Source organism: Parambassis ranga, chromosome 24 (assembly GCF_900634625.1).
Source record: "Parambassis ranga chromosome 24, fParRan2.1, whole genome shotgun sequence".
Lineage (NCBI taxonomy): Eukaryota > Metazoa > Chordata > Actinopteri > Ambassidae > Parambassis > Parambassis ranga.
In genome coordinates this window covers 9328868-9356785 of record NC_041043.1, presented here as the reverse complement: position 1 = coordinate 9356785, position 27918 = coordinate 9328868, and the positions used below count along the sequence as shown (strand labels likewise).

General features: G+C 41.0%; 2 protein-coding genes across 2 annotated transcripts in view; one reads left to right on the top strand and one right to left on the bottom strand.

The window, feature by feature from the left end:
* Positions 1 to 222: 222 nt before the first annotated feature.
* Positions 223 to 18151, bottom strand: tshr (thyroid stimulating hormone receptor). The gene is made up of 11 exons (XM_028397056.1): positions 18129 to 18151; positions 16695 to 16868; positions 11841 to 11912; positions 10844 to 10918; positions 7978 to 8052; positions 7635 to 7709; positions 6766 to 6843; positions 6192 to 6260; positions 4169 to 4246; positions 2022 to 2210; positions 223 to 1666 (listed from the first exon to the last, which is right to left on the bottom strand). Exons 1-11 carry the CDS (start codon positions 18149 to 18151, stop codon positions 223 to 225), a joined length of 2352 nt encoding a protein of 783 aa, XP_028252857.1.
* Positions 17642 to 27918, top strand: part of cep128 (centrosomal protein 128) — a 31680-nt gene continuing 21403 nt past the window's right edge. Inside the window, exons 1-11 of the mRNA XM_028397055.1 lie at positions 17642 to 18368; positions 18574 to 18660; positions 19000 to 19126; positions 19326 to 19444; positions 19652 to 19743; positions 20662 to 20734; positions 21264 to 21386; positions 23305 to 23391; positions 25905 to 25979; positions 26159 to 26309; positions 27192 to 27331. Coding sequence (XP_028252856.1) covers positions 18183 to 18368; positions 18574 to 18660; positions 19000 to 19126; positions 19326 to 19444; positions 19652 to 19743; positions 20662 to 20734; positions 21264 to 21386; positions 23305 to 23391; positions 25905 to 25979; positions 26159 to 26309; positions 27192 to 27331 — 1260 coding nt within the window. The 5' untranslated portion in view covers positions 17642 to 18182. The remainder of the gene's footprint in view (positions 18369 to 18573; positions 18661 to 18999; positions 19127 to 19325; positions 19445 to 19651; positions 19744 to 20661; positions 20735 to 21263; positions 21387 to 23304; positions 23392 to 25904; positions 25980 to 26158; positions 26310 to 27191; positions 27332 to 27918) is intronic.

The following is a 27918-nucleotide window of genomic DNA, read 5'->3' as shown; positions in this document are numbered from 1 at the left end:
TCATATTACAGTGACACTCGATATTCTCCAACAACTGGAACCATAAAATCATCACAGCTGAAAATTGTGAAAACAGCTGAACTTGGCCTGAAATCTGAAGCAGATACAGAATACTGGAGCTTTCTGTTAAATATCCAAGCAGATCTGTCCACAAACACTCCATGACCTCTCCTCTCACACCTGAACCTGTCTTTGCTTTAGTACCTCAACCTGGGTTTTGGCTCACGTATCCAGGCTCCGGCTCTCTTCAGGGTTCAAAGGTTGGCTGACTGCTTGGTGGTAGGTGTTCCCAGAGCACTTCTTAAGGTGGATGGGCATGTCTTCCTGACCTTTCTTCAGCTTATCTTTGTCTCTACGGACCTGAGATGTCCCGCTGCTGCCCTTTGATGAAACCGTCTGGCCTCTGAAGAGCTGTGCTCGCTGCTGACACAGACCCACCTTACTGAGGAGGATGAAGATGTCCCCCCTGAAGGCCTTAGTGAAGATGGCGTAGAGAAATGGGTTGGCGCAGGAATTGAGCGGGTAGAAGAGCACCAGTAAAATTTTGGAGTTGGAGACGGTGATGAGAGGCCGGTCCAGCACAGCTGACATTGCATAAAATGAAATAGGTGCCATGCACAAGAAGTCAGTGAAGATGAGCACAGCCATGCGCTTGGCAATGTTGGTGTCCTTGGACCCCGAGCGGTAGTGAGGGTTGTGCACGGCGCAGTAGATCTTAAAGTAGCAAGCGCAGATGACAAAAAATGCCAGAACGTTGAGGATCAGCACTGACATGATATAGACCTGAGCCACAGTGGACTGGGTGTCCATGGGTAGACAGATGCTGACCTTCTGGTAACTGCTCACCCCAACAAGAGGAAGCAGGGCCATGATGAGGCAGAAGATCCAGCCACCTAACATCACGACTGCTGCATGGTGCAGACGCAGCTTGCGATCCAGCCGCATAGCAAAGGTGATGGCATACCACCTCTCGAGAGTGATCACTGTGAGCGTGTAGACAGACAGCTCGCTGGCAAAGACTGTAAAAAACCCTGCAAGTCCACAGACAGGCCCAGTCTGCCAGTCTATGGCATGATTAAAGTACTCAGCTCGTGTGTGGAGGTCTACAGAGGCAATGAGCAGCAGGTAAATCCCCATGCATAAGTCTGCAAACGCCAAGTGGCACATGAGGAACCGTGACACTGAGAGCTTGTAGTGGCTGGTGAGCAGCACCAGGAGCACCACCATGTTTCCTAGAACAGCCAGCAGGCTCACAAACCACACAGATACTCGCAGGAAGCCAAAACCCATTATGTCCTCACAAGGGTTGAACTCGTCGGGCACAGGCGAGCACGCCACCTCTTCTCCCTCCTCACACACCACATAATCATAACGACTGTCAAAATCTTGGCTGTTGTCCTCTTGGGGGTTCTTGAGGGTCTCTCCAAAACCCACATCCTCATCTGGCTGACCCCCAAAGTAGGCGTGGTAATGGAGGCTGCCATGGAAGTCACCTCTCCTCCAGTCATGCTGAGAGTCTCTGTGACCTCCGTCGTTTTGCTCCTGGTCTGGGAGCGTTTCCACAACACTGTCTCCTTGGAGGGAAGGCATGCGAAGGGGCCCCACAGAACGCTTGTGATGTTGGTCGTAGAAAGCAGTGAGGTTACAGATGATGTACTCCAAAAATCTGCAGACAAATATACACAAGATGGAGCTCATAAAATACTAAAAACAACACATACCTAGCTGCTTCCATTCTAGCGCTAAGTGTTCAGTCATCTTGTTTTAAGAGTCATTAAAAGTCAGGCTCACCCTTCTTCCTACAATAACAGCGCTGAGTGACACTAATTAAGGCAGTACTGTAAGAAGTTATAGGTAAACACGTCAAAGAGTTGATTCAGTCTTTGCCAATGTCCACACCGTAAAAGTGCAGCTGCCCCAACTAACAGCCACTCTTCTTATGATGCCTCCGCTTCACTTAACTTTTCTCACGCTCCAAGATACATCAGCAATTACGAAATAAAGAACTGACTTAAGCGTACCCTCGTTTCTTTTTGAGGTTTTTGAAGCCGCAGCAGTGGCTGGGGTAGGTGAGGTTGGCAACGGTGAGGTGTTTGAAGGTCTTAATGGGTGGCAGTTTCTTGAGTGACCAGGTGTTACGTGCCTTTAGCTCCCGGATAGAATCCATGCCTGTGGTTGGGAGGCTGGTGATCCCTGTCTGAGACACATCTCTAAAAAAACAGACATGACGTTAAAGAGGTTATAAAGGTACATCAGGTGCACTCACATAGATTTTGACTTTTGGCCTTTAATTGTGGCAGTTTGGTGATGAGAGGAGAGTGTTCGGTAGACTTGAAAGGAAGGAGTTATTGCTTTTACACAGAGATGCAGCGTAAAGCTGCAATGAAGACTTTCGCAGGTTGTGTTGCTTGTCTGCCATCTGTTCTGGTATGAATTTAGTCTGCAATAGTTACAACACACTGTACTACTTGCTAGTAACACCTGTAGTTCAGGTCATTTTACAGACAGGCTCCACTTGGCTCCTTTTGTTTCCATGGAAATAGTGTGTTTTCAATAGTTTGTCTTTTTATGAAGAAAACTGTGGGGTCATAAGAGAGAAGCTGAGTCTGGAAAACATACAGACTGCTGAAGTTATATCCCCGATACAATTGATAACGTGCAGTTTTCTGAATCATCCAATTTGATTGCACTTGCATGATAACATAATGCTGAGACCGGCACGCAGTCCCTGCCTGACCAAACCATTCAAGCCCAGACTTTGGAACAAGCATTCTATCAGTGAATCAGAAGAGCTAGACATGATGAGACTAGAGAGCTCATAGATGGATTAAACAACACCCTCCATCTGTTTCCTCAAGCGCACTCCCCAGTCCTTCATCTTTAAACAATTACATGTGGTATTTCTTGCACTTGGCCGTCATGCCAAAGCCAGCTCAACCTCATCGGGACAAAGACATGCAGGGGATTGACATTCTCACCAACATCCTGTGTGATCCCATTATCAGGACATCCAGCCGTACTGCACCAGATGCCCCCCCCCCTTCCAGAGGCCAAGTAAAGTCCAAGTTCTCTCTTGCTTTCTTTAGTTTCCTAACCCATTATACCTCTAAGTCATTGATTAATCTGATTAAATAAAAGAAACACAATACCACGTTTGCTGAGAGCTCAGTTGTTCTTTTTTAGTCCCATTTGCTCTCGCCACTTCTCTGTCCTCTGCTCTATTTTCCTCTCATGAGGCTCATTGTGTAAGGTTGAGTGTTGGTCTGATTTTGTCATTTCCAGATGTTTAGCTCATGACCTCATGGAGGTGACCTCACTCAGGACATGTTCCTCAGTGGAACAGAGGACGAAGACCTGCCCATAAACACCCTAATTTACCTAAGCAGATATTCAACAGCTAGATCAGAACAACAACAGGAACCAGATATAGCTACAGCATCAGCAATCCTTAAATAGGGGAAAACAACAGCAGCATAAGAGAAGTGACTGAAGTCACTTCATCATATGCATGCACACAATGCGTGTCAGATTTCCTAGTCACAGCTGTGGAGGAATGATTTTTTTTTTCTTGTTCCTGTTTCGCAGACATGTCTCATGCATTAAGCATGTTATGAAAGAAACTGTTTAAGGGGATCATTATCAAGTTTGGTAAAACTGGACAGACATTTGTAATTAAAAGAGAGAATTTTTTAAACAGCTTTGTGAAAAATTAATATTTTATGATTATGGGGTTTGTTTTCTTGCAGAAATTTGGACCAAAAGATCATTTTTTAAAGCAGCTAACCACAACTTGGATAACATGGGAACAAATTAATATGTTATTTATTTTATATACATTTTTCTAAACAAATCTGGCATATTAAGAACCTCTAATTGTGTTGGTACTTATTCAAATGTATATTTATTACATTTTTTCAAGGTTTGCTTGATGTCATCATGATTGACAGCCAAACAGGCATTTGGGGCATTGATGAACCTTGATCAGTAACTGTAATGCTGAACACCAACTATTAGAATTCCACTGAGATCTAATCAGATGTCCTATTAAATCATAGTGTGAAATGATGTGTATGGTTAATGTTCTAATTGCATAGAGATGAGATATGCAAAGGGACAAATAATGTTTCTGCTAAGAATGATTTAAATCCTGAACTCTTCAGGTACTTACAGAAGCGTGGGGCCGCTGATGGTTCCCGCAAATGCCCTGTCATCCATCTTGGTTAAATACATATTCCTGTGAAGATCTCTGGACAGGAAAGCACAAATTTAAGTTTCTTCATAGAAAAGTTCTCCTTTACAGACTGACAGAGGTGAAGTATGGCATAATATTACTTCAAGCCTCATCACTGCACATTCCTGTGTTTATTTTCTCTCATTTGAAGGGTGACAAATGACAGAAAAAGGTCTCACTGATGTTGTTGATTCAAATTAGACAGTAAAGGATAGGATGGAGTACTCCTTAAACACACTGCAGCCTTGCTGCACATATCCCTGAATCCCTTAAATCTAATAAGGATAATAGACCTGTGAGGGGACGTGTTTGTCTTGGTCAGGCTATGCTGGGATCAGCTCTCCCCTCGGAGCAGGCCAGATGCCAACACAAACACCCATGTGGTAAGACTCACTAGTTACCGACCAATGGCTTAATTGGGCTCTTATAAGGGCCTGGGATGAGTGTAGGTGTTGTAAAAGAGGAGAGGGGTCTTAAATTAATATCATTAATACCTCATATCCTGGATCATGGAGCAAGAGGATGAAGAGAAAAGAAGAAAACATGTTGCCACAAAAAGGACCTTATAGGAATGAGGATACTAAATACACAAAACTCACAGAGACTAGTGTCAGTGAATGTATGACAGTGGGTAAAATGCTTAATGAAGACTTCCTGATACCCACTTTTGGAAAGATATTTTCCCATGAGAACTCTTCATAATCAAGAGCTGGGCTTAGGCCCTTTTTGAGTTCATATGAGACGACCCAACTGCGATCCTGCTGCTTTTGTAGTGCAATTTTGTGTAAGGAAATACACAGCCCAGATGTCAGAGAGGGTTAAAAATGAAAAGCCTCTAAATTGACTAGTTGTAATGTTCCACTGACAGACGATCAACAAGATACAACAACAAACCACTGACTCTAGAATCTCATCAAGTAATTAGACTAATGTCTCACTTTCCTGATCGTTCAGTGTGAGTGTATATGTGAAAACTTTTCTTTATTGTTGGATTTAGATTCACATTTATGTAGAGTAACTATACATTTAAAGTGATTTCTGTGGGGTTATATGAGATACTTAGTCAATGTATTATCCACAGCAGGAAAACAGATTTTAGCCACATAAAACAAGGCCCACCTGAAAGATCTGTTTAATACATACATTTGTAGTTGGAATAATACCACCGTGTTTTCTAACTTTCCAACATTTCTGACAGAGAAATGGAAACTTGTATTAATCTGTGCTGTCGTAAAGGCCACCCTGAAAGAAATACCTTGCTCAATACAGAGTTTCTAATCTACTGCTTTCTGGTTTAGCTGTAAACCAGAAAGTTTACAGGTAAACACACTGGTGTGTATATGAAGACAGAAATGTAACAATTTCAGCTCCCTATATAATAAAAAGAAGACACCTTGTTAGACACCAAGGTAAAGCAGTGATAGATTCTCAATGTGCACATTAACACTGATATAGATTTTCTTATGTTGGCATTTTTTAAGTGGTTAAAATAGATTTTTCACCCCTTTTTCTCCACAGAAAAATACCTGCTTTGGTGTACTCTTAACTTGGAGCATGCCAATCACCATCTGTAGGTGATACACTGGCTATTGATATGTACAGTAGCTCATACAACCACACTGCAAACTTACTTCACATTAGCCTAAAGTCTGGAAACACGATAAAACTCTAAATTTGGATTTTTGTTCAGATTAAATAAGATATTCCCTATTAATAGGTCTAGATTTAAAACCTGGCTTTTTTCCAAAAAAGCTCTTTGACCCAGGCGATCTATCACTCTCTTATCTCTATTTATTAGCATAGGATAATCAGCTGCTGGCAGATATTTGTTAAACAAACATTACAGTGTTGTCACATGTACCTCTGCAAGAAAGGGATTAAGCATATTTGTCAAAGTATCAGAGTGTTGCTAATATAATTCAAATGAGTTAGTCATGGTGTTTCCGTTTAGAATACCTACACTTGATCTAACTTGGTCCCATTAAAGGCATGATGTTGTATTTCTCGGAAGCCATTTCCATACAGCATGCTGGAACAAAGAAAAAAAAAGCATCATTCATTTGAAATGGTCTCTTTAGGTTTAATAAGTAAAGTCCTGAAATAAAAACATTTCCATGTGTTGATCCATCACCTTTTTCTCTGCAGCAGTGACAGAGATAAGTGGGATCTACTCATTTCTTATTTTATAGTGAGATTAAGTCTGTCTGTGCAATTTTGCGGTTTTTAAACCCAACATTTACCTCACTTCCCTTACTCACAGACCTAACCGCACACACACACACATGTGATGTGTGCTTGTTGTGAGTGAGAGTCTATGTATTTAGACCGAGGTCAAGATAAGGACGTGTTTTCACAGTGAGGTCATTTTGGACTGTTCCTAGTCTGTTCTAGTGGCTATTTTAGGGTTTTGGCAAGATTTGGAGATAAAGATATTTTGCATTAGGTGTGGGACAGTTTTATGTGCAAAATATATGTTTGTCTGATGTGGCTGCTGCTGCTGCTGCTGCTGCTGCGGGTGTGCATTTATATCTCACACTGTCAGCACATCGCTGGTGATGCCACGAAATGAGTTGGCTGGGATCTCAGTAATGTAGAGATGATCAACAATTTCCCTGTAAAAGAAGACAGAGAGGAGGAAATGAAGCGTTGTTGTAAATATATATCTTTCACTGGAAAGTGCAAAGGGGTGGGAGAGACGTGGTGTTGATGATACTCTAACGGATTACGGCTGGGAAAGGAAAATTAGATTTAAGAAATAAGGACTGAGTGGGTCATGACATGGAAATGTGACTGTGGATCGTTTTTTTACAGACATAAGACACAAGTAGCTGACAAGACACACACACACAGACTGTATCTGAAGCACTTTGTATGTCAATAATACACACATCCATGAGGAAAGTGGTCTTATTAGTGGTAGAGTTTCTCAAAACTGAGTCCATGTTTCCCATAATCTGTGCTGTGCTGTGGTCTAAACAAAAATTCTTGCTACTTGCCCAACGTACTCACAATACAAGGGAGCAAGAACATGTCAAATGTGTCATCTTTTCTTTATGCCTCCATAATGAAAGCATTATGATCAAGTACTGTGACAAAAATTACATTAAATGTAATTAAATTTAAATTAAAAGTGATGACTAAAAATTAAAGAGCGCAAAAATAACTACAATAAGTGTGCTTGTAGATTATAAATGGACATGGATGCTGACTGCTGCATGCAGGTCAAACATCTATCCTTTGCATTGGCAGAGCACATTTATCTTCCTTAAAAACAGTAAACTTAATGTAAGAAGAGGTGATGATGCCTAATTATTTTCCTTAATTCTTTATTACATTACAGTATCTGTAGCGGTTTCAGTAGAGTGAACAGTGTGATCTGCATCAAGGTTGTAAAGCCACTTACAGGATGAAGTTCATGTCATTAGAGTGGATGTAGCTCAAGTCAGGAAAGAATCTGAGGCCGGTGTTGAAAATCCCCCTGAAACAAATGATCATGTGATGAAGCAGATTACACACACCACCCTTAAAGATGCATCTAATTGTGTTGCTGCTGTCAACACGATTAGACCAGCAGCAGATAGACTGTGGTCACACTCTGACTTTTAAAGCTTCTGCTACAAGACTATGGCCTTGTGGTAGGAAAAAGGAAACATCTATGAGAATTTTCATGTGAATTTTCATTGCTAGATTTTAAAGATGTCATCTTTGCAGCTCGTTGTTAATAGGTGGATTTTTTTAATACTTACAGATACTTGAGGTTCGGTAGATGTTTAAAAGCTTCTGGGTCAATGTATTTCAAACTTTTTGTGTTCCGAATCTCTCTGGAAGAATAAGGACAAAGAGGTGTCAGCTGCGGAAACTGTAAACCAAACAAATGTAGGGCTTATTGTGAATAATAACAGGGAGCTATTCAGAAACACACACTGCCCAATCCTCAGACCAAGAGCCATGTGCAAAAGAAGGGAAAGTTGGTGCAGACAGCCAGCGCCGGAAGTAGAGTCTAATTAGTGTTTCATTAGCGTGTTGACTCTGGTCCGCCCTGGGCAGGAGTGAACACTTCTTTCTGCTGTCTGAAGCCATGTGGTGCTGTGGAATGTGTGTCCTGGCCCTTCTTCACACACCTGGCAAACCTCACTGAAAGTCCCTGAATGGATGAGGTTCATCTTCCCAGCGCAGTTGTGTACAAAGAGTAAAACGTTTAAACTGAAATCTTTGGAGGTCAGTTAAATAAGCCAATATAATGCTTGTATAGCCTGTCAAAGTGGCTACAGAACACCTGAGGAAAAACAGGTAGACTGAAGAATTTGTTGCAGTTCTTTCAGGTCATTAAAACAGCGTGGTCGGAAATAGGATTTCCTTTTACTTGGATTATCTCTTGATGAAGTGAGTGTTACGGTGTGTGGTCCTCTTTTCTTTGGTAAGCCAGAGTAACTTTGGCAGATCAGTTTGAAAAAGGTTTGCTCAACTGATTCTGGTATTTCCAAAAAGCATAATTAGGTCTCTATTTTGCCAAGGTAAACCACACCATCATCCCTGAAGAAACTGCCTTCCACTGCACAGAAAAAAACAAGCTATCACTAAAACAGCAATAAATTAATTCCTTAATTCACAAAAATGTCAACTCTAAGCCCATCAGTGACCTACTGTCATCATGAATGGAAATGTAACTTGTATAGTTATTCATATGCAGCATACGTCGATTTGGTTAGGCGTTGAAACAACCTTTCTGTACCCGTTCTGCAACAAGCTTCTCTGCTTTTTTTCCCCCCACAATGGCCACAACTTTTCCCCCAAATGGTTTATCTTACATATACATGGTTTAAAGGTAGGATAGGAGATTTCATTCTGATGCACTTTTTTGTTAAATTAGTGTAACTTCTCTTTACAATCCCCTAGCAACCAATTAGTTCAGCAGTTTCGCTTTAAAACAAAGAATATTAATCATCTGTGGAAGCTATAAAACGCTAAAAACATCAGCCAATCCTGCGAGGCGTCCCTGCACGGAGTATTGGCTGGTTGTCACTCTCTTCCTGCTCTGTGCATACCAGAGAGGTGCATGATGGCCGAAGTCACAGACCGCAGCTCGTCTTCAGGTAATGCGTGTCCATTTGATTGGGAGGCGTGGCTTCGGGTTGAGCTCCGAGAGAAAGGGGTGTGTGTTTACTTTCAAAATCTGGCTGACTCTCACTGAGTTTTCAAAATCTCCTACCCTACCTTTAATTGTAGCAAAACGTGTGTGTTTTAAAGCGAAAACAGATTAACACGAGCCAGAGAAGAAGCAAGGTGTTTCTGCCAAATGTAAGACTGAAGATTTCGGATCTGGTTTTGGTCTCCCACTACCCACTATCTGAGTGATCTAAAACATTGAAGTAAAACCGTTATACATTTTGAATGTTCAATCACAAAAATCAACTTTTATATACATGTAATTTGAACCATAATGTAAAAATGCAACTGCAAAATCACATTCTGCAGATTCCACACTACTATTACTAGACTATTGCTTAAAACACACTGCAGTATAGATTTTTTTTTGACCTGCCTAAAAAAAAAAAATGTTAATTTGCTGGTGGCAGAGTTCAGACTTCACCCCCAACCCCCTTTGAATTTTCAGCTCCAACTGCAGTCCTTGATCCACAGCTGCTGTCGGCCTCAAGCAGCCAACAGGAAGCAGAGCATTAATTTGTGTCTGACCCTGAAGGAAACCTGAGAGAGATGCCATTATCTGATGTATGGCACTACTACACCACACCAATCAGTGGCAAATAGGCCCCGGAGATCCAAAATACACCCCTGGAACACAGATACAACCCTCAGCTAGCGGTTTAAATTATTGCTTCTGTCTGTTTTTTGATGTCTGGAATTGAGCAGCTAATAAGAAAAGACTAGTATAATTAAGATAGAAATGACAGCCAAATGATACATCAAGTCATGTCAAATTAATTCTGGAGCCGTTAATCGTGGCCGCTGTCTTAAACACGTACGGCCATATTTTCTGAAAAGTGAAAAATAAATTGTGTGCACAAACTGCTGCGTTACAGGATGCTGCAACTTGGAACAAATCTTTCACATACAGGCAGGAAGTCTTGCAGTAATATATGAAGTGCTAGGAGGTGTTCTGCTGGAAAGTGTGTGGTCCAGCAGGACCCTCTGCAATAAATCTCTATCCTGTAATTGAGAATAGAGTGCACCTTGCTAGACACATTGCCCCCCCCCCCCCCCCCAAGCTGCTGCAACAGGAGCTTCAGCAAGAAGAAGAAGAGGAAGCCAAACACTAGCTGCTGTTTAGCTGCCTTTCTGCTTTAAGACTGCAGTAATCATGCACCACATACATCCAGATGACGAATAATTTCATCGAATTGAATTGTTTCTTATCTAATCTGCATTTAGCAGTGCTTCAGTGAGGCTATTTTCCAGCCTCATGAGTTGGCAAAGCTTTAAGTAGTGTGAAAAGAGAGAAATAAGCTCCTAATGTGTTTCTTCCTCACTTCCATTTGCTGCTGGCAAAGTTCAAAATTAAGCATTTTTTCCCACTCTCTCCGGAGAGCAAATGGAACAGCTTAATCAATAAAGATCAATAAAGAGTGTGCCCTTTTCCCTTTAGTTACTCACATGTGGGTGATTTTCCTCAGGCTGTAGAACGAGTGCTTCTCCAGCCTCTGCAGCTTCATATCCACAGATATATATCTACAAGAAATTAACCAAACCTCTTGAACCAACTGTCTTTGTAATATAAAAATAATGACTTTTTCCTAAACACGTGGCTTTAAATAATGAAGGTGCTGTGCCAGGATGAGAGCGAAATATTAGACATGTTTTCGTAAAAAATGTGAGGTTTTTAAAAATGATCCCGACTCTTTCCTGAATTTATCAGACCGTTTTTGTTTAAAGCCTCCAAAGTCCTGGGTAATTTTACAGGTATGCACCTCACATATACATTACCCAGTCATCAGTCACTCTGCTCTCATTTGTTATTACTCTGTAACAAGAATGCTCTTAAAATAAACCATGAACTTTGCACTAAATCAGCCCTAAAAATGACTACTATAAGAATTCTACTTACTTACAGTTACTGTGAGCCACTTAATAAAACATTACTACATGCACTTGACTGATATTTCATTGATTTATGTTCATGTATTATTTCAATTTTAATATGATTAATTAAAAAAACTAGGTGGAAGCTTTGGCTATGTGCACTAAAGAAACTGTCTCTCATTCATGTTCAACTCTCTCTCTCTGTATGACTTGGACACAGATGTCAGACTCAGCAGCTGAGGATCAAATCTCAAGTGTATATTTTACTGAGTCTCATCTTTTACTGGGAGTCTCACACACCAAACAGGCCCTGCTGGAGTACCTAGCCAATGCCCCCAAAAACCCTGCTGCGGTTGAAGGACTAACATTCCTATTGAAGGAACGCGAGCACATCATCTGCTTGGGTGGGACACAAAAGAAGGGAGACAGAAAAGAGAGGAGAGGGGGTTGGATATTTGGACCTTAAAGGAAAAGGATTTGAAAGCCATGCAGGTGAATGAAAACAGTTTGTTTTCGATAGCAGTTAATGAGGACGTGTATAGGCCTTGAATAGAATAATCCTGGCACTCACATTCTTGAGATGTTGATCATGTTGGCGAAGGCATCTGCTGGCACAGATGACAGACGAGTTTCAAAAAGCCATCTGGTTAGAAAGCACAGAAGAAGACAAACATTTTAGTTGTTACAAAAACATATGCTTTCCCTCTGTTGGTTCTTCTTCTTCTAGTGCACCACCGTGGGATTTCAAAAAACGCATCGGACATTGTAGAGTCCAAAGTTTGTGTTGTTTATGCATGTGTGTATTTTTGATCATTGTTTCAGTCAGGTGACACCTTTGCACCGTTGAGTGGGAGTGCATGTTAGTTTTATGTCCCCCAGCTCATTTCCTGGCTTGTTCTAAGATTCAAAGATTCAAAGTGGTTCATTGTCATATGCACAGACAATATATAAAGGGGTCATCTGAGCAATAAAATGCTTGTAATGTGGCAGGCAACTTCAAGAAAGCATAAATACCAAAGAGACTAAATAAACAAAATAAAGAAAATTAAGTACAAGAGATTTAGCTGAGAAAAAATGTGTAAAGGAGTTTGGTAAAACTGTTTGTCTCCACAGTGAATGTTGGTTTATTCATTTCCACCTCACATAAAAGCAGGATGTTTGTGGAGTTGTTTATTACAAAGAGGCTTAGCATAACCTCTATCTTTCCAGTGACAATGTGTTACTCCTTTCTTGTGATCTTCCTGGATATTTTATTGTGGTGGATTTCGGAATCACAACATAATAAAAGAGGAAATGAATTAAGATGGTATCCACATGTGTTGTGTGTCAGGCTCATAGGATGCACATTCACAGTTTGGTCTGCTGCATCCTGTCCCAGCCAGCAGGAGTGCATTGGAAACAGGTTAAACAAGAAAAAAGAAAAAAGAAAAGAGGGTGACTCAGCCAAAAGCCACCACATCTTCGTGCACCTTTGGCTCATCAGGGGAACAATAGGTTAATTCAGAGGCTGAGATCTGGCCCATGAGGCCAGGGGGTGGCAATAGACACAGAAGCGCAGCACCCTGCTCTCGCTTTGACAAAGTCAAACAAACACGAGGGACACAAAGCAGGCCCTGACACCAAACACCCCAGTTAGAACCACGCTGTTTCGCTGCCACACTCAAACCTAAATAACCAGCATGCATTTTCCCTCAGACCAATGAGGCCATCCTGCAGGCTTAAGGGCAAAATTACTGCATCAATTTGTCATGTTGGATTCAAACTCTAGAAAACAAACAGGTTGTGAATTGAGTTTGAAGTGGGGAGAAGCCACATAATTCAGAGGAGTGTCAGGATTGGATTGACAGCGCTGCTGTGTTTACTATAAGCGCTGTCTCCTTTTGACGTGTAATGGTTTGCTGTGACGGGTGAAGAGGGTCAGTTACAGATGCTAACCTGCACTTTCTCTAAAGTGATTCACATGTAAACCCCCCTCATTTAGAACCTGTCTACACAGAAATCCTTAATGTCTGCTCAGTCAGACGGCTTGGACGTGCACTGCAGAGTTACTTTTGACATTTGGATAAGGAGAAAAGTTTTATTTAAAAAAAAAAAAGAGTCCTATTTGTTTTCGCATAACTGGTACAGAATGCAATCGTAACAATTTCCACTACACGAGCCACTGGTACAAATTAATGAGTGGGAAATTGTCAGTATTTCCATTCATCTCAGCTACAGCTCATCATGTTCAACAGTGCTCATCTGTTACCATTCAGGAGACCTTATTAGGATTTCTTGTTTTATTAGAGGTCGAAGGGCGACGAATATCGCAAGTTATCACATGTTCAAGCCCCAAACCAAAATTTCTGAGGTTTTTTTTTTGCACGACTGGAGCTGCTGTGTTTTCCTCCCCTTTTCCCTTGAAGTCTTTTTTTCCTCCTAATTATTCTCAAATGGAACTCTCTGGGTGTTTGAGAAATGTGCTGTAAAAGGTAAATATTATATTTGAATGCATCGTCCAGACGCAGATGGGTGTCACGCTACGCAGGCTTTTCAGAGTGTCTGTGCTTTCCTTTCCACCTCTCTGACTCCCAGTGACACATGCAGTGAGCTCCACACACATGTTAAGCATCCACACACTCACAGAGACGCACACAGTCTGCTTTGCATTTTGTTTCTTGCAGAAAATTTCAATTTCTAACCAAGTTCTAATCCATTGTTGTTGTGATTCAAAGCTGAATGTTCACAACTACACAAATGTCTAAATATATATATATATATATTTATTTAAATGTAATAGTTTGAGAGATGAGATGAAAACCACTACCAAATGCTAAATATATGAATATATGCATGCATCTGTCAGCAAGTCTGAACTCGTCACCATGAGTTCATAGCAAAAAAAAAAGGTGGAGAACCTTCTTGCTGACATTCAAGTTTTATTTACAATGTACATTTAACACTGTTAATCATTGTTAATGTATTCTGTTAAAAATCAAATATCTGATATCCCAAGAAATAAAAGTCTTTGTTTGAAAATTACAAGCAATATGAGCCAGATGGCCACTAGCAGAAAAACAAATCACAGCTGGGCCTGGCCTAACCAGGGCAGAGGGGTCATTCGTTTCTGTGTGTGTGTGTGTATATACCACAAAATCTAACTCTATCACGCCTCATCTGCTAGAACATCCCCTTAAATGCATAAGTCTATTTTGGGCTTATTTGGCAGATATTTTTATCTGCAGGGCTGATAGTGTTAGGTGGCATGCTTTCATGCCTTTTTATCCTTCTGAAGGGCGCTGGGTAAACTTTGGGCAGGAATGTGAGGAAATTGTAGGGGACATCAGGGCACGTGAACGTGTGAATTGAAGCAGTGATCGGGAGATAATTTTATGTGAAGGGTGCTGCTGGAGGCAATGATGGAGGGGTATTCCAATAAACTGTAAGGCAGGAATGGGGTTATCACAACATGGTGCAGAACCTTCTCCTTAGCTTGAGTAAATATTAGTGTGTCCATCAGGGCCTATCACCTATTACACTTACAGTGCAATTCATATAGATCTATGCATCTACAATCATGTTGGCAAGTTTGAAGTTAGTTCTGGTCTATTGGTACTTGATGAAATCTTAATAAAATCTACTCACTATGGCACTGAATGACACAGTGACATATCCAGCTCTATTATTACTGTGTCATCAGTCGAGATCACATCATGGTGACAACACTATCATAAATATATTAGCTTATTTTTTGCCATGTTATCAGAAAGCATCCTGTCCTCAAGTATGCATAGGGGTGCGAGTTTACAGTTTTCTATCACTAAAAGTTATTCACTTCAATCCTTGATAGTGAGGCCTATGTAACATTCCTTCTTCTATCTTACATCACAAACTTATCTATCATCCCCCATATACCCTACAGTATCATTTAGTAAGCCCTTAGTACAGTGATAGTATTAAACCTTTACCAGCATAGTTGTTTCTATGCCAACCAGCATATTCTGTATATAATCAGCACTACTATAGAGAAGTGTTAAAATGGGAATACCCTTTCTAACACTTCCAGTTCTATGTTTCCACATCTGCCATGGAGTCCATCTGAAGGGCATGTGTTTCCGTCACTCAAAGCTACGACAAACTGGTCGTACATCTCTATTGCATAATTTTCACCAAGTACTTAAGCAATTTGGAAAGTGTAAGAGCCCCGCTACATTTTTCACATTTTTTTTGTGATGTTGACATATTACGTAATGCAGGGTCAGGATTCTTGACACATTCTTTTTTTTTTTTTGGGTGGGGGGGGGTCTCAGATAACAACACAACAGATAGATCACCTGTAGGTTAACGTTGTTTGCTTCCTTTTCTTTAGTGTATTTAGTCAGTGCATGACTGAAATACATTGTAAATAAAGATTTGTTTATTTGAAGATGTCCCCTTATTGGCATGTGTGCTAATATTCCACTGATGCCTTCCATTTCATCGACCAGACAAGCATTTGAAAACGTGGTTCAACAGAAAATTGATAATGGAAATAATGAATCCTTGCAGCTGCTGGCAGTAATGACATTATACTGTCTGTTCTATGCTGTTACTGGAATGTAGTGGATGAACTCTGATGTTGCACAGTTCTCTGATATCTGGCAGTTTGGCTGGTTATTCATTGGCACACAACAAGGCAAGCAGAGAAGAATAAACTGTAAACTGAGGCTTGTTTTTCTGTGCTGGTGTCACAGAGCATCCCATTTTTCCCAACCTGTCTCTTCAGATTTTTTTTACTCATTGACTGCTTTGCAGAGAGGACTCTCTTTGTATCAGCTGCAGCCTCTAATCTCAGTGTGCTGGACGTCTGATTTTTTGGCTTTCCTTATTGCTCTCCTTATCTCTGTTTCCTCCTCCATAAAGAAATTTATTACAGCCCTCAGGAAAAATACATTATGTAGACAAGGCCTTGCTGTTACTGGCTCAATATGTAGCCTGGGGCAAAACTTCAACAATAACAATAAAATCCTAATTAAATCACAAAGAAATCGACCTTTAAGTCACTGAACAATTGACATGTTATTTTTCAGATGTCATGTTCTGATATCTGTTTCAGTCTGCTGGATGATTTCAGGCTATGGAGGTGGGTTAATAGTTATTAAAGCTATATTCCAAAAACCCAAAAGTTAAAACATAGTTTACTTTAATGTGCTTTTAATACCTTTATTTTATATCTAATCAACAATTCAAGTCACACTGATGGCTCTAACATAACATACTGTAGTAGACAAAAATGATACTTTAAAATGGAATAACTACTTAATACAGACGGTCTTAAAATTCCTCTGGGTGCACTTTGAAGGAATATTCATGATATAATGATTTTTCCTCGGGGTTAAGAGCACCTTAAATGCATGAAAGAAACAGCAAAATCACTTTTACAGATGCGTTTCGTACGCCTACTTACAGTGTCTCGGTGCTTGCTGGAAACCTGGGGAGAATATCAATGTCAAAGCAGGAGATAGTGTGAATCTTCCACTCAGAGCACTCGCAGACGGCGGGGCAGGAGTCAGCAGCCTCCGACGTGCTGCTGATAGGGAGAGTGACGAGCGTAAACAAGGCGCATGTTATCACCTGCATGCTGGAGTGCTGATGGCTGTCAATTGTCGCTTTCGTTGATAGTCCTCCTGATGTCCACGAGTGTGTTTCTAATAGTTTAAGCAAAGTTGTCTATGATGTTTGTTTGTTTTTGTTTTTTTTTTTGGTGTGTGTAATCCTCTGGTGGAGACAGTGGAGCTGCACTGTCGGGAGTATGAGGCTCAGTTTTCTGTTCAGGGCCCCAGGAGTTTCGGTGAGGCTGTGAAGGTGGGGATGCTGTAGGACGGACAGCTGCAGCTCTGTGGTGGGTTTGGAGGTGGTCTCCAGCGTGAGGGGAGGGTGGACTTCTGAGGCACTCTTGTGTTAGAATGCAGAATAGTCTCTTTTCCAGTGTTGACTTGAACGATGTGTAGGACAGTTATTATTTAAAAACAGGCTACTCTTGTATACTGAAATCTCATTTATCTATAAATGGGCCTATATATTTTTTACATTTATATTTGATTACTAATTATTCATTATGTAAATCAGCATAACCTTGAAAATAAATGTGTTTTTGCAACAGATGTCCGTTTGTCGGTTACATAAACTTTTATTTTCGTAAAGAATATAAAGACCAGAGAATATAAGTTCCTTTATATATATTCCTTTCTTTCCTTTCCTTTCCTTTCCTTTCCTTTCTGAAGAGCGGCACTACTGGCGCAAACGCATACCTTTGGACAATGTAGTTTACACATATTGAGTTCTCATACTGTCTCACTCTGACCAGCCTACATATCCCGGCGTCCCTCGGGACTGTTGCGTTGGTCTGTTGTTTTCCTGTTCAGACGCGGCTAGTTCAAGTTGCCATAGCACGGTGAAGCTGAGGGTTGTTCTACTGTTAGTTATCATTTGCAAGACGAGAAACTAACGTCTACCGCGTAACGTACTTTTAACTATAGCACGTATCTCCCGTGCTCGTCTTTTGTAGTTTTAAAAGTATGCGCACAGGGTTTATTTACTTTGTTAACGTTTGGTTAGCTAGCTAGCTAACATTCACTAGAGTTCCCACTTGTTGCTAGCCAGGGGGAGCATCGCCCACAACAATGCTCAGGACTGCTATTGAATGGGAGGAGGGCAGTTTGAATCGCCGTGATTTGTTTTTTTAGATAGCTTTGTGTTTCCAGTGGCCGTTAAAATAACGATGACACGGTCTACTCGTCTGAAATTGTCCATTTCAAAAAATGTTGACAGACATCCCACTTTGTTCGTTAATCTGATTAACGTTATAGTTGACAGCTAGCATTTTCCGCCCGAAGGAAACTAGTGCTGATCACTAATCGTCATATTTACGTTAGCCAGCCGTTTTTCCACACTCATGCCTCAAACTATGGATACATCCAGCGAGTCGGACTCATACGACAGGACCAGAAGAAACAGGCCCCGGGGGCGTGAAGCCCACCGTACACATGGCCGGGACAGGGCCAGAGACAGTGAGGGTGGAGGCGATGGCCGAGTCGCAGACATCTCCGAAAAAATCAGCACTCTTGCAAACACCTTACAGGTACTGTGTTCGGAGTAATGAGTGACACATCAGCTGAGATTTCACATACCTGCTCACACCCAACATGCATAGTGTGCTCAGACACTGCAGGCTTCTCTATGAATGCAATAATTCAATATTCAGGGAGAACACGTATGTTGTGTATGCATTGCCTGTATCGATACATGAACAGATAACACTAATTGCATTTGTGTGTCTCTGACAGGACACCAGTAGGAATTTGACCAATGTAGACAGAATGCTGGGTCAGTACAGAGAGCATACAGATGATCAGGCGGAAGCCATGGCACTGGTGAGTCCATTATTATGTATTTATTAGTATTTAAAGCTATTTCCTGAGTGTTGGAACACATTTGAGAAAATGCTGTATATTCTTAAGTTGAAGTAAGAAGAATGAAAGATAGAATAACATAAGGTGTTCGATATATAAAATCCATAGCAACGCAGGAATAGTAGTTTAGTGATCTGAATACTTGGTAACTTGAGAAGTTATCTCATTGTTTATTCAGTCAATTTTCCTCTTCCTGTTTAGTCTGCTGGGATATGATTTGATTTTTGCTTTTCCTATAACTGTTAAATTGTGTTATGTATCTTGGGTTTTCAGTCATGTATACTTTCTGTTCTTTATCAGCTTCGGGAGAACCTAGAGGAGTCAATCAGCCAGCTGCAGTCAAAGAGGCTGGGGAGATCCAATGGTGTTCGTAGTAGTTCAGCCTCCACCCTGCATACAAGTGACCTGGAAGCGTGCTCAGGATCAGGTATGGAAAATAGAAAGGATTCCTTAGGGATAAAACATAAAGGCCTAGAATAGAAGTTAAATTACTAGAATCATTTAAAGGGCCCCTTACCATGTTTTGCAGTAGTTTGCTTTTTCTGTGTAACTAGGACACAAAAGCTCCAGATCCTACTTCATTATGTGTTTTTTTCTCTTATGACATGTATATTTTGGGATTTCAGAAGGCCAGCGTTTCTATCCTACCTCTACATTAAGGGACTATCCAGGCACTTCAGCAAGGAAGAGGAGGTCTCGTTCTGCCAGTGTTCGCTTCAAGGATAGCAGTCTGCAAGGAGGGGATGTAAGGAATTTATAGACTAGCTATCCATCAGTGTCCCTTGTTGCTTTATGTAGTTTTATAAACTTGCCACAAGAGGGCACACTGAGTTGGGTAAAATTAAGAAAAAACTAATTAAGTTTAACATTATTTAACATTATTATAAACACTACTGTTTACATGTTTCTTAAGCTTTATTTTCAGAGTAATTTTTACTGCTGTCTCACATAGATTCACACTTTGCACCAGTCCTTGCGGGATCTGCGTAGTGACCAGCTGAGATTGTCTGATGACCTGGATAGAGAAATCCTCAGAAGAAATAGGTATCCGATGGCAGAGCCATATTCCATTGTTCCACACAACACAGTGGCTTATCACAATTGAATTCACCCATTATGTTACATGACAAGTTAAATGTATAACCCCCATAAAATTACAAATGATATTGTGTTAGTCAGATGGCAGGTTAGCTATTATCCAAATCAAAGTTGTCACCAATTCCTCATATTCTTTTAGAATCCAAACAACTTCATCAAATGCTAACAATGGAAATAGACAGTGAAAATGTTTAATTGCCTTGACGTGTGAGAGCTCATATAACGGCTTGTTTTTTTTTTTTTCCAAAGCTAATTTTGCACAGTACCAAGATTAATCAGTGTTTGAGGTGGTAGGAGACACTGCTCTCACAGTTTATTAAAATGAAACATTAAGTGAGTGCTTAATTGAATTTAGAAGCAGAATTTGGATGTTTGGATAAGGCTTTAATTATTCAGCGCTTTCTGTTTGAGTAATCCATAGTAAGTGCAAAGGGGCTATTATACAGTCTCTTCTTTTGGTTTGCCCACAGATTTTACTGAGGCCTTGACATTATGCACACCAGTGTAGAATATTGATCTCTTACTTTTCATTTCTACTGAACAGAAGTTTGTGCTTGAAGTTTTCAAATACGCGCAGGGTTTTCATGCCTTTGAAATCTCCTTGATGAAGAAGTGATAAAAGTGTCACTGGGAAACTTGAAGAGGTGGCAATGCAAAGTCAAAAGCCAGCAGATCATTCTCTCAGTGTGGATTAAAGGTTGACATTTTCAAGTTATTAAAAATCTCTCCTTCCTAGTGCTGCTGACCAAAGCAAAATACTCCACATCTTAAGCTGCATAATTACTTTAATGGCATCGAACTATGTGTTTTGAACTTTGATGTCCCGAAAACAGGATTTTTCAACCAGTCTTGTCTTTGTTTTAGGTCAGAAATTGACACCAGGCGAGCGATGGAGAGCCTCACAGAACACATGACAACCCCTCAGAAACGAGACTCGGTGAGTTGTGGCTGTGTGTTTCATTGCCATTACTTCAAGTTTGCTTTGAGCAGAGGCAGTTTGAATTTAAAGACATCACATCACTCATCATTAATGGATGAAAGCTATTTTTAAAAGCACAGAATATGCAAATATTTTTGTTTTCTGAATTGAAAACAGCCACAAACAAATGGTTGCATTTGATTTGATGAAACTTTATTGTAGTTGTTACTTAAAAATTCTCACTATGAAGTCTCATGGCACCTCACTGCACCATCATTACTGTGACAAATATGACAGTCAGCATGTTTGATATTTTTTTAATCTTGTCATGTCTTGTGGACGTGACAAGATAAAGGTATTAGCTGTATTTCACAGGTGGATGTGATGCCTCCTGATTAGACAGGGGGACAGGGAAGTTGTTGCATTGTGATATTTTTGTCGCCCACACTTTTAATTTCCTGTTGTCTCATTCATCATATCCTGCTGCCTCTCCCGCACTGGTGATTTTTGCGTGACCTGAGGCGTCCTCATCCTTCCTGTCTCACAGGTGTCGTCTCGTGTGGAGCGGCGTCTGCAGGAGCTGGAGAGAGAGATGCACAGTGAGCACAGGAGCGTGGAGAGAGAGACAAGGCCAGAGCAGCGGGTGACCATGTCTGACGAGCAGCAGGAGGTGACACTGTTCTCCACCACTCATCACTGTTGTGGCATACACTTCCCTATTGACACTGCTACACTTTTACATTTAAAATGTAGTTTTTAAAAAAAGAGTTCAGAGACAGGCACATACATTTTGCAGAGAGATGTAAATGAGGAAAGATTGAACACATATAAAACTTTATCAGCGGCAACATATCGACCAAGCCTTATGATAGGCAGAATTACTTAAAAAATGCACACATGGAAAAAGAGTGCACCTCATACAGATGGCAGTTTAATTATATAAATGGATAGTATGTTGCCAGTTTTTCAAATCTTCTTTTAGGCAAAAGTTGCATTAATTTGATGCTCAAGAAGAAATCCCTTACTGTTATTGTGCAGTCATCTCCGAGGTCTATTGCTCAATTTGAAAAAAATAAAAAGGCCTGGCCAAGGTAGCAGCTGCACAGAATCCCCACTAAATCAAGCAGTGCTTTTGTAGTCTCTGTTGAGTATTTATTTTCATTGTTGTTTCATTGTTTATTGTTGTTCATTGTTGTATGGAAGTTCATAATGGAAGTTTTTAGTTTTAAAAGAAACATGTTTTAGATATTTAGCCACATAAATAGTTTTGCTACATTTGGGCTTTCATCTACTGTGTATGAAGTGGCCATAACGACAAGTAAATGCATGTATTTTCTCTCATATGTATGATGTAACACAGACTGCTTGTCTTTACTTTACATGCATTCTGTGTAGCCACCACCCAGAAACCTGCCACCTGGTATTTATAACTGATTTGATCTTCTAGATGATGAGATACAGTGTTGCATTAATGCAATGCTGTCCATCATGTACTTGTGTAAACAGTCACAGCACATGCAGTTTCTCCTGACTTCCTGAGTCACAGTGTCTTCTATGATAGCATTGTTTTCTTTAAGCTCCTGCTGACCTGTTCTGTTTGTCAGTGCTGTGTTTCCACTGTTTCACCTTTTTGCTCTGAGACTGTACAGCACACATTGGCAATTACTTGGCTACAGTACAGATGGTTGCTAAGCAAGCAATTGCGACTTTGCTATGTTTCATTTTAGTTCAGACTCTTTTATTTTTTTAGACACAATTTCTCTAAAAGCATTAGTAGCAGTAGAGTGCTCTGTCATTAAGTGCACTTTACAGATGTAGACTTATAGTTAGAGTATTTTGGATTATTGCTGCTCCTTTGCTTTTAACCACCCAACTCCTTCATTGTTATACATCATCAGCATAATGTTAGTGTTTTAAATAACCAAACCATGTATTTCTCTGTAATTTCTGTATATTGAGACAGGTTCTAATGTGTTAGACTTGCTGCATTATATTAGTCAACCACAGAGGGGCACTGTGTAGCTGTATCCAGATTAATAATCTTTGTGAGTTTTCAACATGATGTAGTGTAACGATAGTAGATGCCAATTCATTTGCATCCCTCTCCTCCGTAGTGCCCAAATGGGGCACTAGCATGGCCCAGGGTGTTGGGAAATAATGCATTTGCCCAAAAATTAGGGGTAAATAAACAAGCATGAGGAAATGAAGAGGAAAATAATCTCCTTTACTACTAAAGAGCAGGAAAGAACAGGGAGCAAGGGGCACATTTATCCCCCCCCCCACCTCTCCCAATGGGCCTGCTGTGATGTGAATCAAATAGATGATGAGTCACTTGGGTAGATGTTATTGCTAGCAGCCGGTAATTCATCACCACAGCCTGTTCAGAGTGAGTGGGATTGAGTGGGATCTAAGCTCTTGCACAAATCCACCATGATGCCAGTATCTTGCTCCAAGAAAATTAGATAAGGGGGGGGGGTGGGTTGGGGGTTGCCATGATGCAGCGACACCTTTTATGCTGCATTCTTACAATAGTCTTATGATAATGCATGCTATGGAGTGGCTGTAATTTTTGTTTGTGTGTTCGATAGGCTTCAGGGAGGTGGCGAGTTCAAACTCACGAGAGGGAGGAGGCCACTACAGCCAGACTACTGAATGCAGACAGGGCGAAATCTGAGGTAAATAAATTGAGTCTTTTGTATTGGAATCGCAGTTTAAACTTTTGGCGATAAACTGTAAGGAACTAAACTTCGTAAATGTGCCATAAAAATATTGGCTTCATTTTTTCAAATTATTTTACTAAGAATTCTAACAAGGCAGTATATAAAACCTGCTGTGAATTGTTGATGAAGATTCTCAGTCATCCAGGTCATCATACGTAGAGAAGGTTGAAGCAAGGCGTCTGGACTTGTAGAGTTTTCTAGAAGACGTTTCGCTGCTCATCCAAGCAGCTTCATCAGTTCTAACTGTTTGGTGGGGAAACATGGTTTATATGTGGTTACAGACCTCAGTGGGTGGGTCTGGGTAAAACTTTAAAAAACTTACAAACAATAGCACTAAATGTTTCCATACTTACCTGTGATGTTCTGGCTGACTGGGCCAGGTGTGTCTAACGACTGGCTAACGACTATGAAACTGCCGGAGGGGGACTGGTTGACAGCCCTTTGTTCTTACTGTGAGTATGTGTAAACTTCCTGGGAATGGATGGAATCACTGCATTGTATGTGGTAGAAAGATGATGTCTGAGGCCACCACCTCTGTTAAGGGAAGGTTTTTCCAGCTTAACATAGATGGCTTCCTTGACTCCTCTTTCATACCACCTTTCCTCCCTGTCTAAAATGTGAACGTTGTTGTCCTCAAAGGAGTGTCCTTTGTCTTTGAGGTGGAGGTGAACAGCTGAGTCTTGTCCTGAAGAGGTGGCTCTCCTGTGCTGAGCCATTCTTCTGTGGAGTGGTTGTTTAGTTTCTCCAATGTACAGATCAGAGCATTCCTCACTGCACTGGACTGCATATATCACATTGCTGTGTTTCTCCCTGGGAATCTTATCCTTCGGGTGAACCAGTCTCTGTCTCAGTGTTGTCATAGGTTTGAAATGGACCGGGATGTCATGGTTGTTGAAGATCCTGCGGAGTTTCTCTGATACTCCTGACACATATGGAATGGAGATGTTCTTTCTCCGCCTGGTGTTGTCCTTCTTCTTGTTGTTGGGGGGTCTTGTTTTTGTGGCTTTGATGAGTGCCCACTTCGGGTAGCCACATGTTTGCAGGGCCTTCCTGATGTCCAGCAGGTCACAGATGTGGTCTGGCGTTAGGTTGGTTCTCTCCTTGAGTGTGCTGTCTTGTGTGAGGCAAGTCCTTACCATCTCTGTGGCTTCTGATGTAGGGATGCAGGTGAACAAGGAGGTGACATCAAATGAGACCATGGTGTCATCTGGGTCCATTTGGATCTTCTCCACCTTGTTCACAAAGTCCTGCGAGTTTTGGATGTGATGTGGTGTGTCACCTACCAGTGGTGTCAGGAGTTCAGCCAAGTGCTTAGCCACGTTGTATGTGACTGAGTTTGTGCTGCTGACAGGAAGGCCCTGCAAACATGTGGCTACCCGAAGTGGGCACTCATCAAAGCCACAAAAACAAGACCCCCCAACAACAAGAAGAAGGACAACACCAGGCGGAGAAAGAACATCTCCATTCCATATGTGTCAGGAGTATCAGAGAAACTCCGCAGGATCTTCAACAACCATGACATCCCGGTCCATTTCAAACCTATGACAACACTGAGACAGAGACTGGTTCACCCGAAGGATAAGATTCCCAGGGAGAAACACAGCAATGTGATATATGCAGTCCAGTGCAGTGAGGAATGCTCTGATCTGTACATTGGAGAAACTAAACAACCACTCCACAGAAGAATGGCTCAGCACAGGAGAGCCACCTCTTCAGGACAAGACTCAGCTGTTCACCTCCACCTCAAAGACAAAGGACACTCCTTTGAGGACAACAACGTTCACATTTTAGACAGGGAGGAAAGGTGGTATGAAAGAGGAGTCAAGGAAGCCATCTATGTTAAGCTGGAAAAACCTTCCCTTAACAGAGGTGGTGGCCTCAGACATCATCTTTCTACCACATACAATGCAGTGATTCCATCCATTCCCAGGAAGTTTACACATACTCACAGTAAGAACAAAGGGCTGTCAACCAGTCCCCCTCCGGCAGTTTCATAGTCGTTAGCCAGTCGTTAGACACACCTGGCCCAGTCAGCCAGAACATCACAGGTAAGTATGGAAACATTTAGTGCTATTGTTTGTAAGTTTTTTAAAGTTTTACCCAGACCCACCCACTGAGGTCTGTAACCACATATAAACCATGTTTCCCCACCAAACAGTTAGAACTGATGAAGCTGCTTGGATGAGCAGCGAAACGTCTTCTAGAAAACTCTACAAGTCCAGACGCCTTGCTTCAACCTTCTCTACTGCTGTGAATTAAATAAAGCTTTTTTTGACACAAATTACATACATTTAAAAAAATCTTGTAGGTTCTAATTGCTTCATACCTAATAGAATGCTATTTGAAGTACTCATTTTGAACTTTCAAACAAAATAGTTACTGAAGTTTCATCAGATTAAACTTCTTGCTCATCGAATGGCTTTAATTATGCATTGTTCTAACATTGTTATTGTTTTCACTTTCCTCAGCTGGAGCAGGAGCTGGCGAGAGCCAGAAAATTACTCAAACAGTCGGATGATTGCAGGGAGTCTCTCCTTCAACAGGTTTGCTTGTGTGTTCTCTACGTGAATTCAAAATACTGGTGTGTGTATGGAGACAAACCAGCAGCTTCTGAAGTGACTTTTAAATAAAGAAAAACGTCTTTGTTTGTATTGACCAGTCAGACAGTCAAGCTGTCTTTTTTTTCTGTTTTCTGTCTGTGTACATGGCTGATGATCCCCAGGTGGAGGACATGCGCGGTGAGCTGCAGAGGACAAGGACAGAGAACACGGAGCTTCAGAGGGCACGACTGCTGGAGACTTCTCAGCCCAGTGCTCAGCCACATGGCAACCACACTGACAGAGAGGGGAGAAGAGGTGGACTGCAAGGGCCAGGTATTGTCCAGGGGGTTAAGGAAGTGGAAAGAGGTGGTGGATTAAGATGCAGTTTGTAAATGCTGTAAATGTAGTAATAGTTGGTTTTATGAGATGTTGTTATGTATCAATCCCTTGTTAAAAGACATCTCAAGACATTGCAAATGTTTTTACCTGCTGCTGGATTCCTTAAAAAGCTCGATGAAAATGACTGAAAAATGAGAGGCTTGATTCAGGGCCAACAAGAGTAAAGATAGTAAAAAGGACAACTGCAGTGTTGGTGAGAGGTCAGACAATTGATTTGGACTGTAGAACAAAATAAGAAGAAAAAAAAAGAATGTCAAAGATGTGGCCATAAAAGGAGAGAAAATTGAGTTTGTATTAGAGAAAAATATTGAAAATCTAACCTTTCTCTGCCTCTCAGTTTTTTGTAATGGTATTGATTTCTGGGTATCAAGGTGCTTTCACTGGTGGTGAGGGCTTGAAAATGACAGAGTGTCTCATATAAGACTGTCTCAGGTTCGGCTATATAAACTGTCAACTGCTTCGGGTAATTTGTTTAAATCAGAATTTAATGTAAATTTGTTTAAAGATTACTTCATGATGGCAGTACTAAATCAACAGATTAAGTGCATCAGCATGTTTAAGGATAGAGAATCATTCACATCTTTCATTCCTTTGTTTATATTCTGTTCAATCTTGGTCTGGCCCAAGTGACCAATTGAAGTGATTGACAATGAACCGTTCATATGCGCTCCAAAAATAGGGGTGGGAAATTTATTTTTACTTGCCATGGCTTGTCTGGTTTATAAATTGTTTTTGTTTTTATTCACTATGTGTGATATTTTTTGTGCGTGGCAACAATTCGGTGGTGTTTATTTGCACACATGTGGTTGTACCTAGATCGTTCAGACCTGGAGAAAGAAGTGGCAGAGCTACGTGTTCAGTTGTGCAAGGTCTCCGTCCTCGGTGAGGTTGAAGAACTGAAAAGGGCTCTGGACTGTAAGGAGAAGGAGAGGCTTCAACTGAGCTTACAGGTGAAGGTGTGTATCAGAAATTATAAAACCATTAGATTTCAGATTTCACACTGAGTGTTTTATAGGAGTTGGAAGCTGTCTCATAGTCTTTGCACTGCACTGAAGAATAAATGGAAAATATTGAATATCTCACAGCTAGAGTGCAAATGAACACAAAACAACCATGCTTTGGACTTTACCCATTGCTGGCGTCTTCACCCTGAACAGGGTTGTTTCAGTTTGTCGGGTGCCTCTCATCCATGGTTGCACCCTCCACCAACTCCATGCCACTTGATCCTCTTAAAATCGTCAGATGAAGTGACAGTTGGAATAGCAGATCTTAAGTCAACCAGCAGTCATTTATCCCTCTCAGACTGGTGCAATGTGTCAGTTCCATCACTGTAACAAGGCAAAAAAAAAAATTTAGGGAAAATGCATCCCTTGCTAAGCAAAAGTATTCAAGGCTCTGTTTCTTGGTATCAATAATATGTAGTGGGAAAAGCTGCACTTTGAGCTCGGGCACATTCTTCTAATCTCTGATGTTTCTTTCACTACAAATGTGAAAGAAAAATTTCACGTTGCAGAGTAGGTGTTAGGAGATGAAGTGGGTGTTT

Bases quoted from the DNA above. Each gene is read 5' to 3' on its own strand.
- tshr (XM_028397056.1), bottom strand. From the start codon at position 18,151: ATGACGATTAGTGATCAGCACTA. The intron at 10,919-11,840 runs GTGAGTGCCAGG...AATTTCTTGTAG, and splicing joins ATGATCAACATCTCAAGAAT to ATATATATCTGTGGATATGA. The intron at 8,053-10,843 runs GTGAGTAACTAA...TTATTCTTCCAG, and splicing joins CTGAGGAAAATCACCCACAT to AGAGATTCGGAACACAAAAA.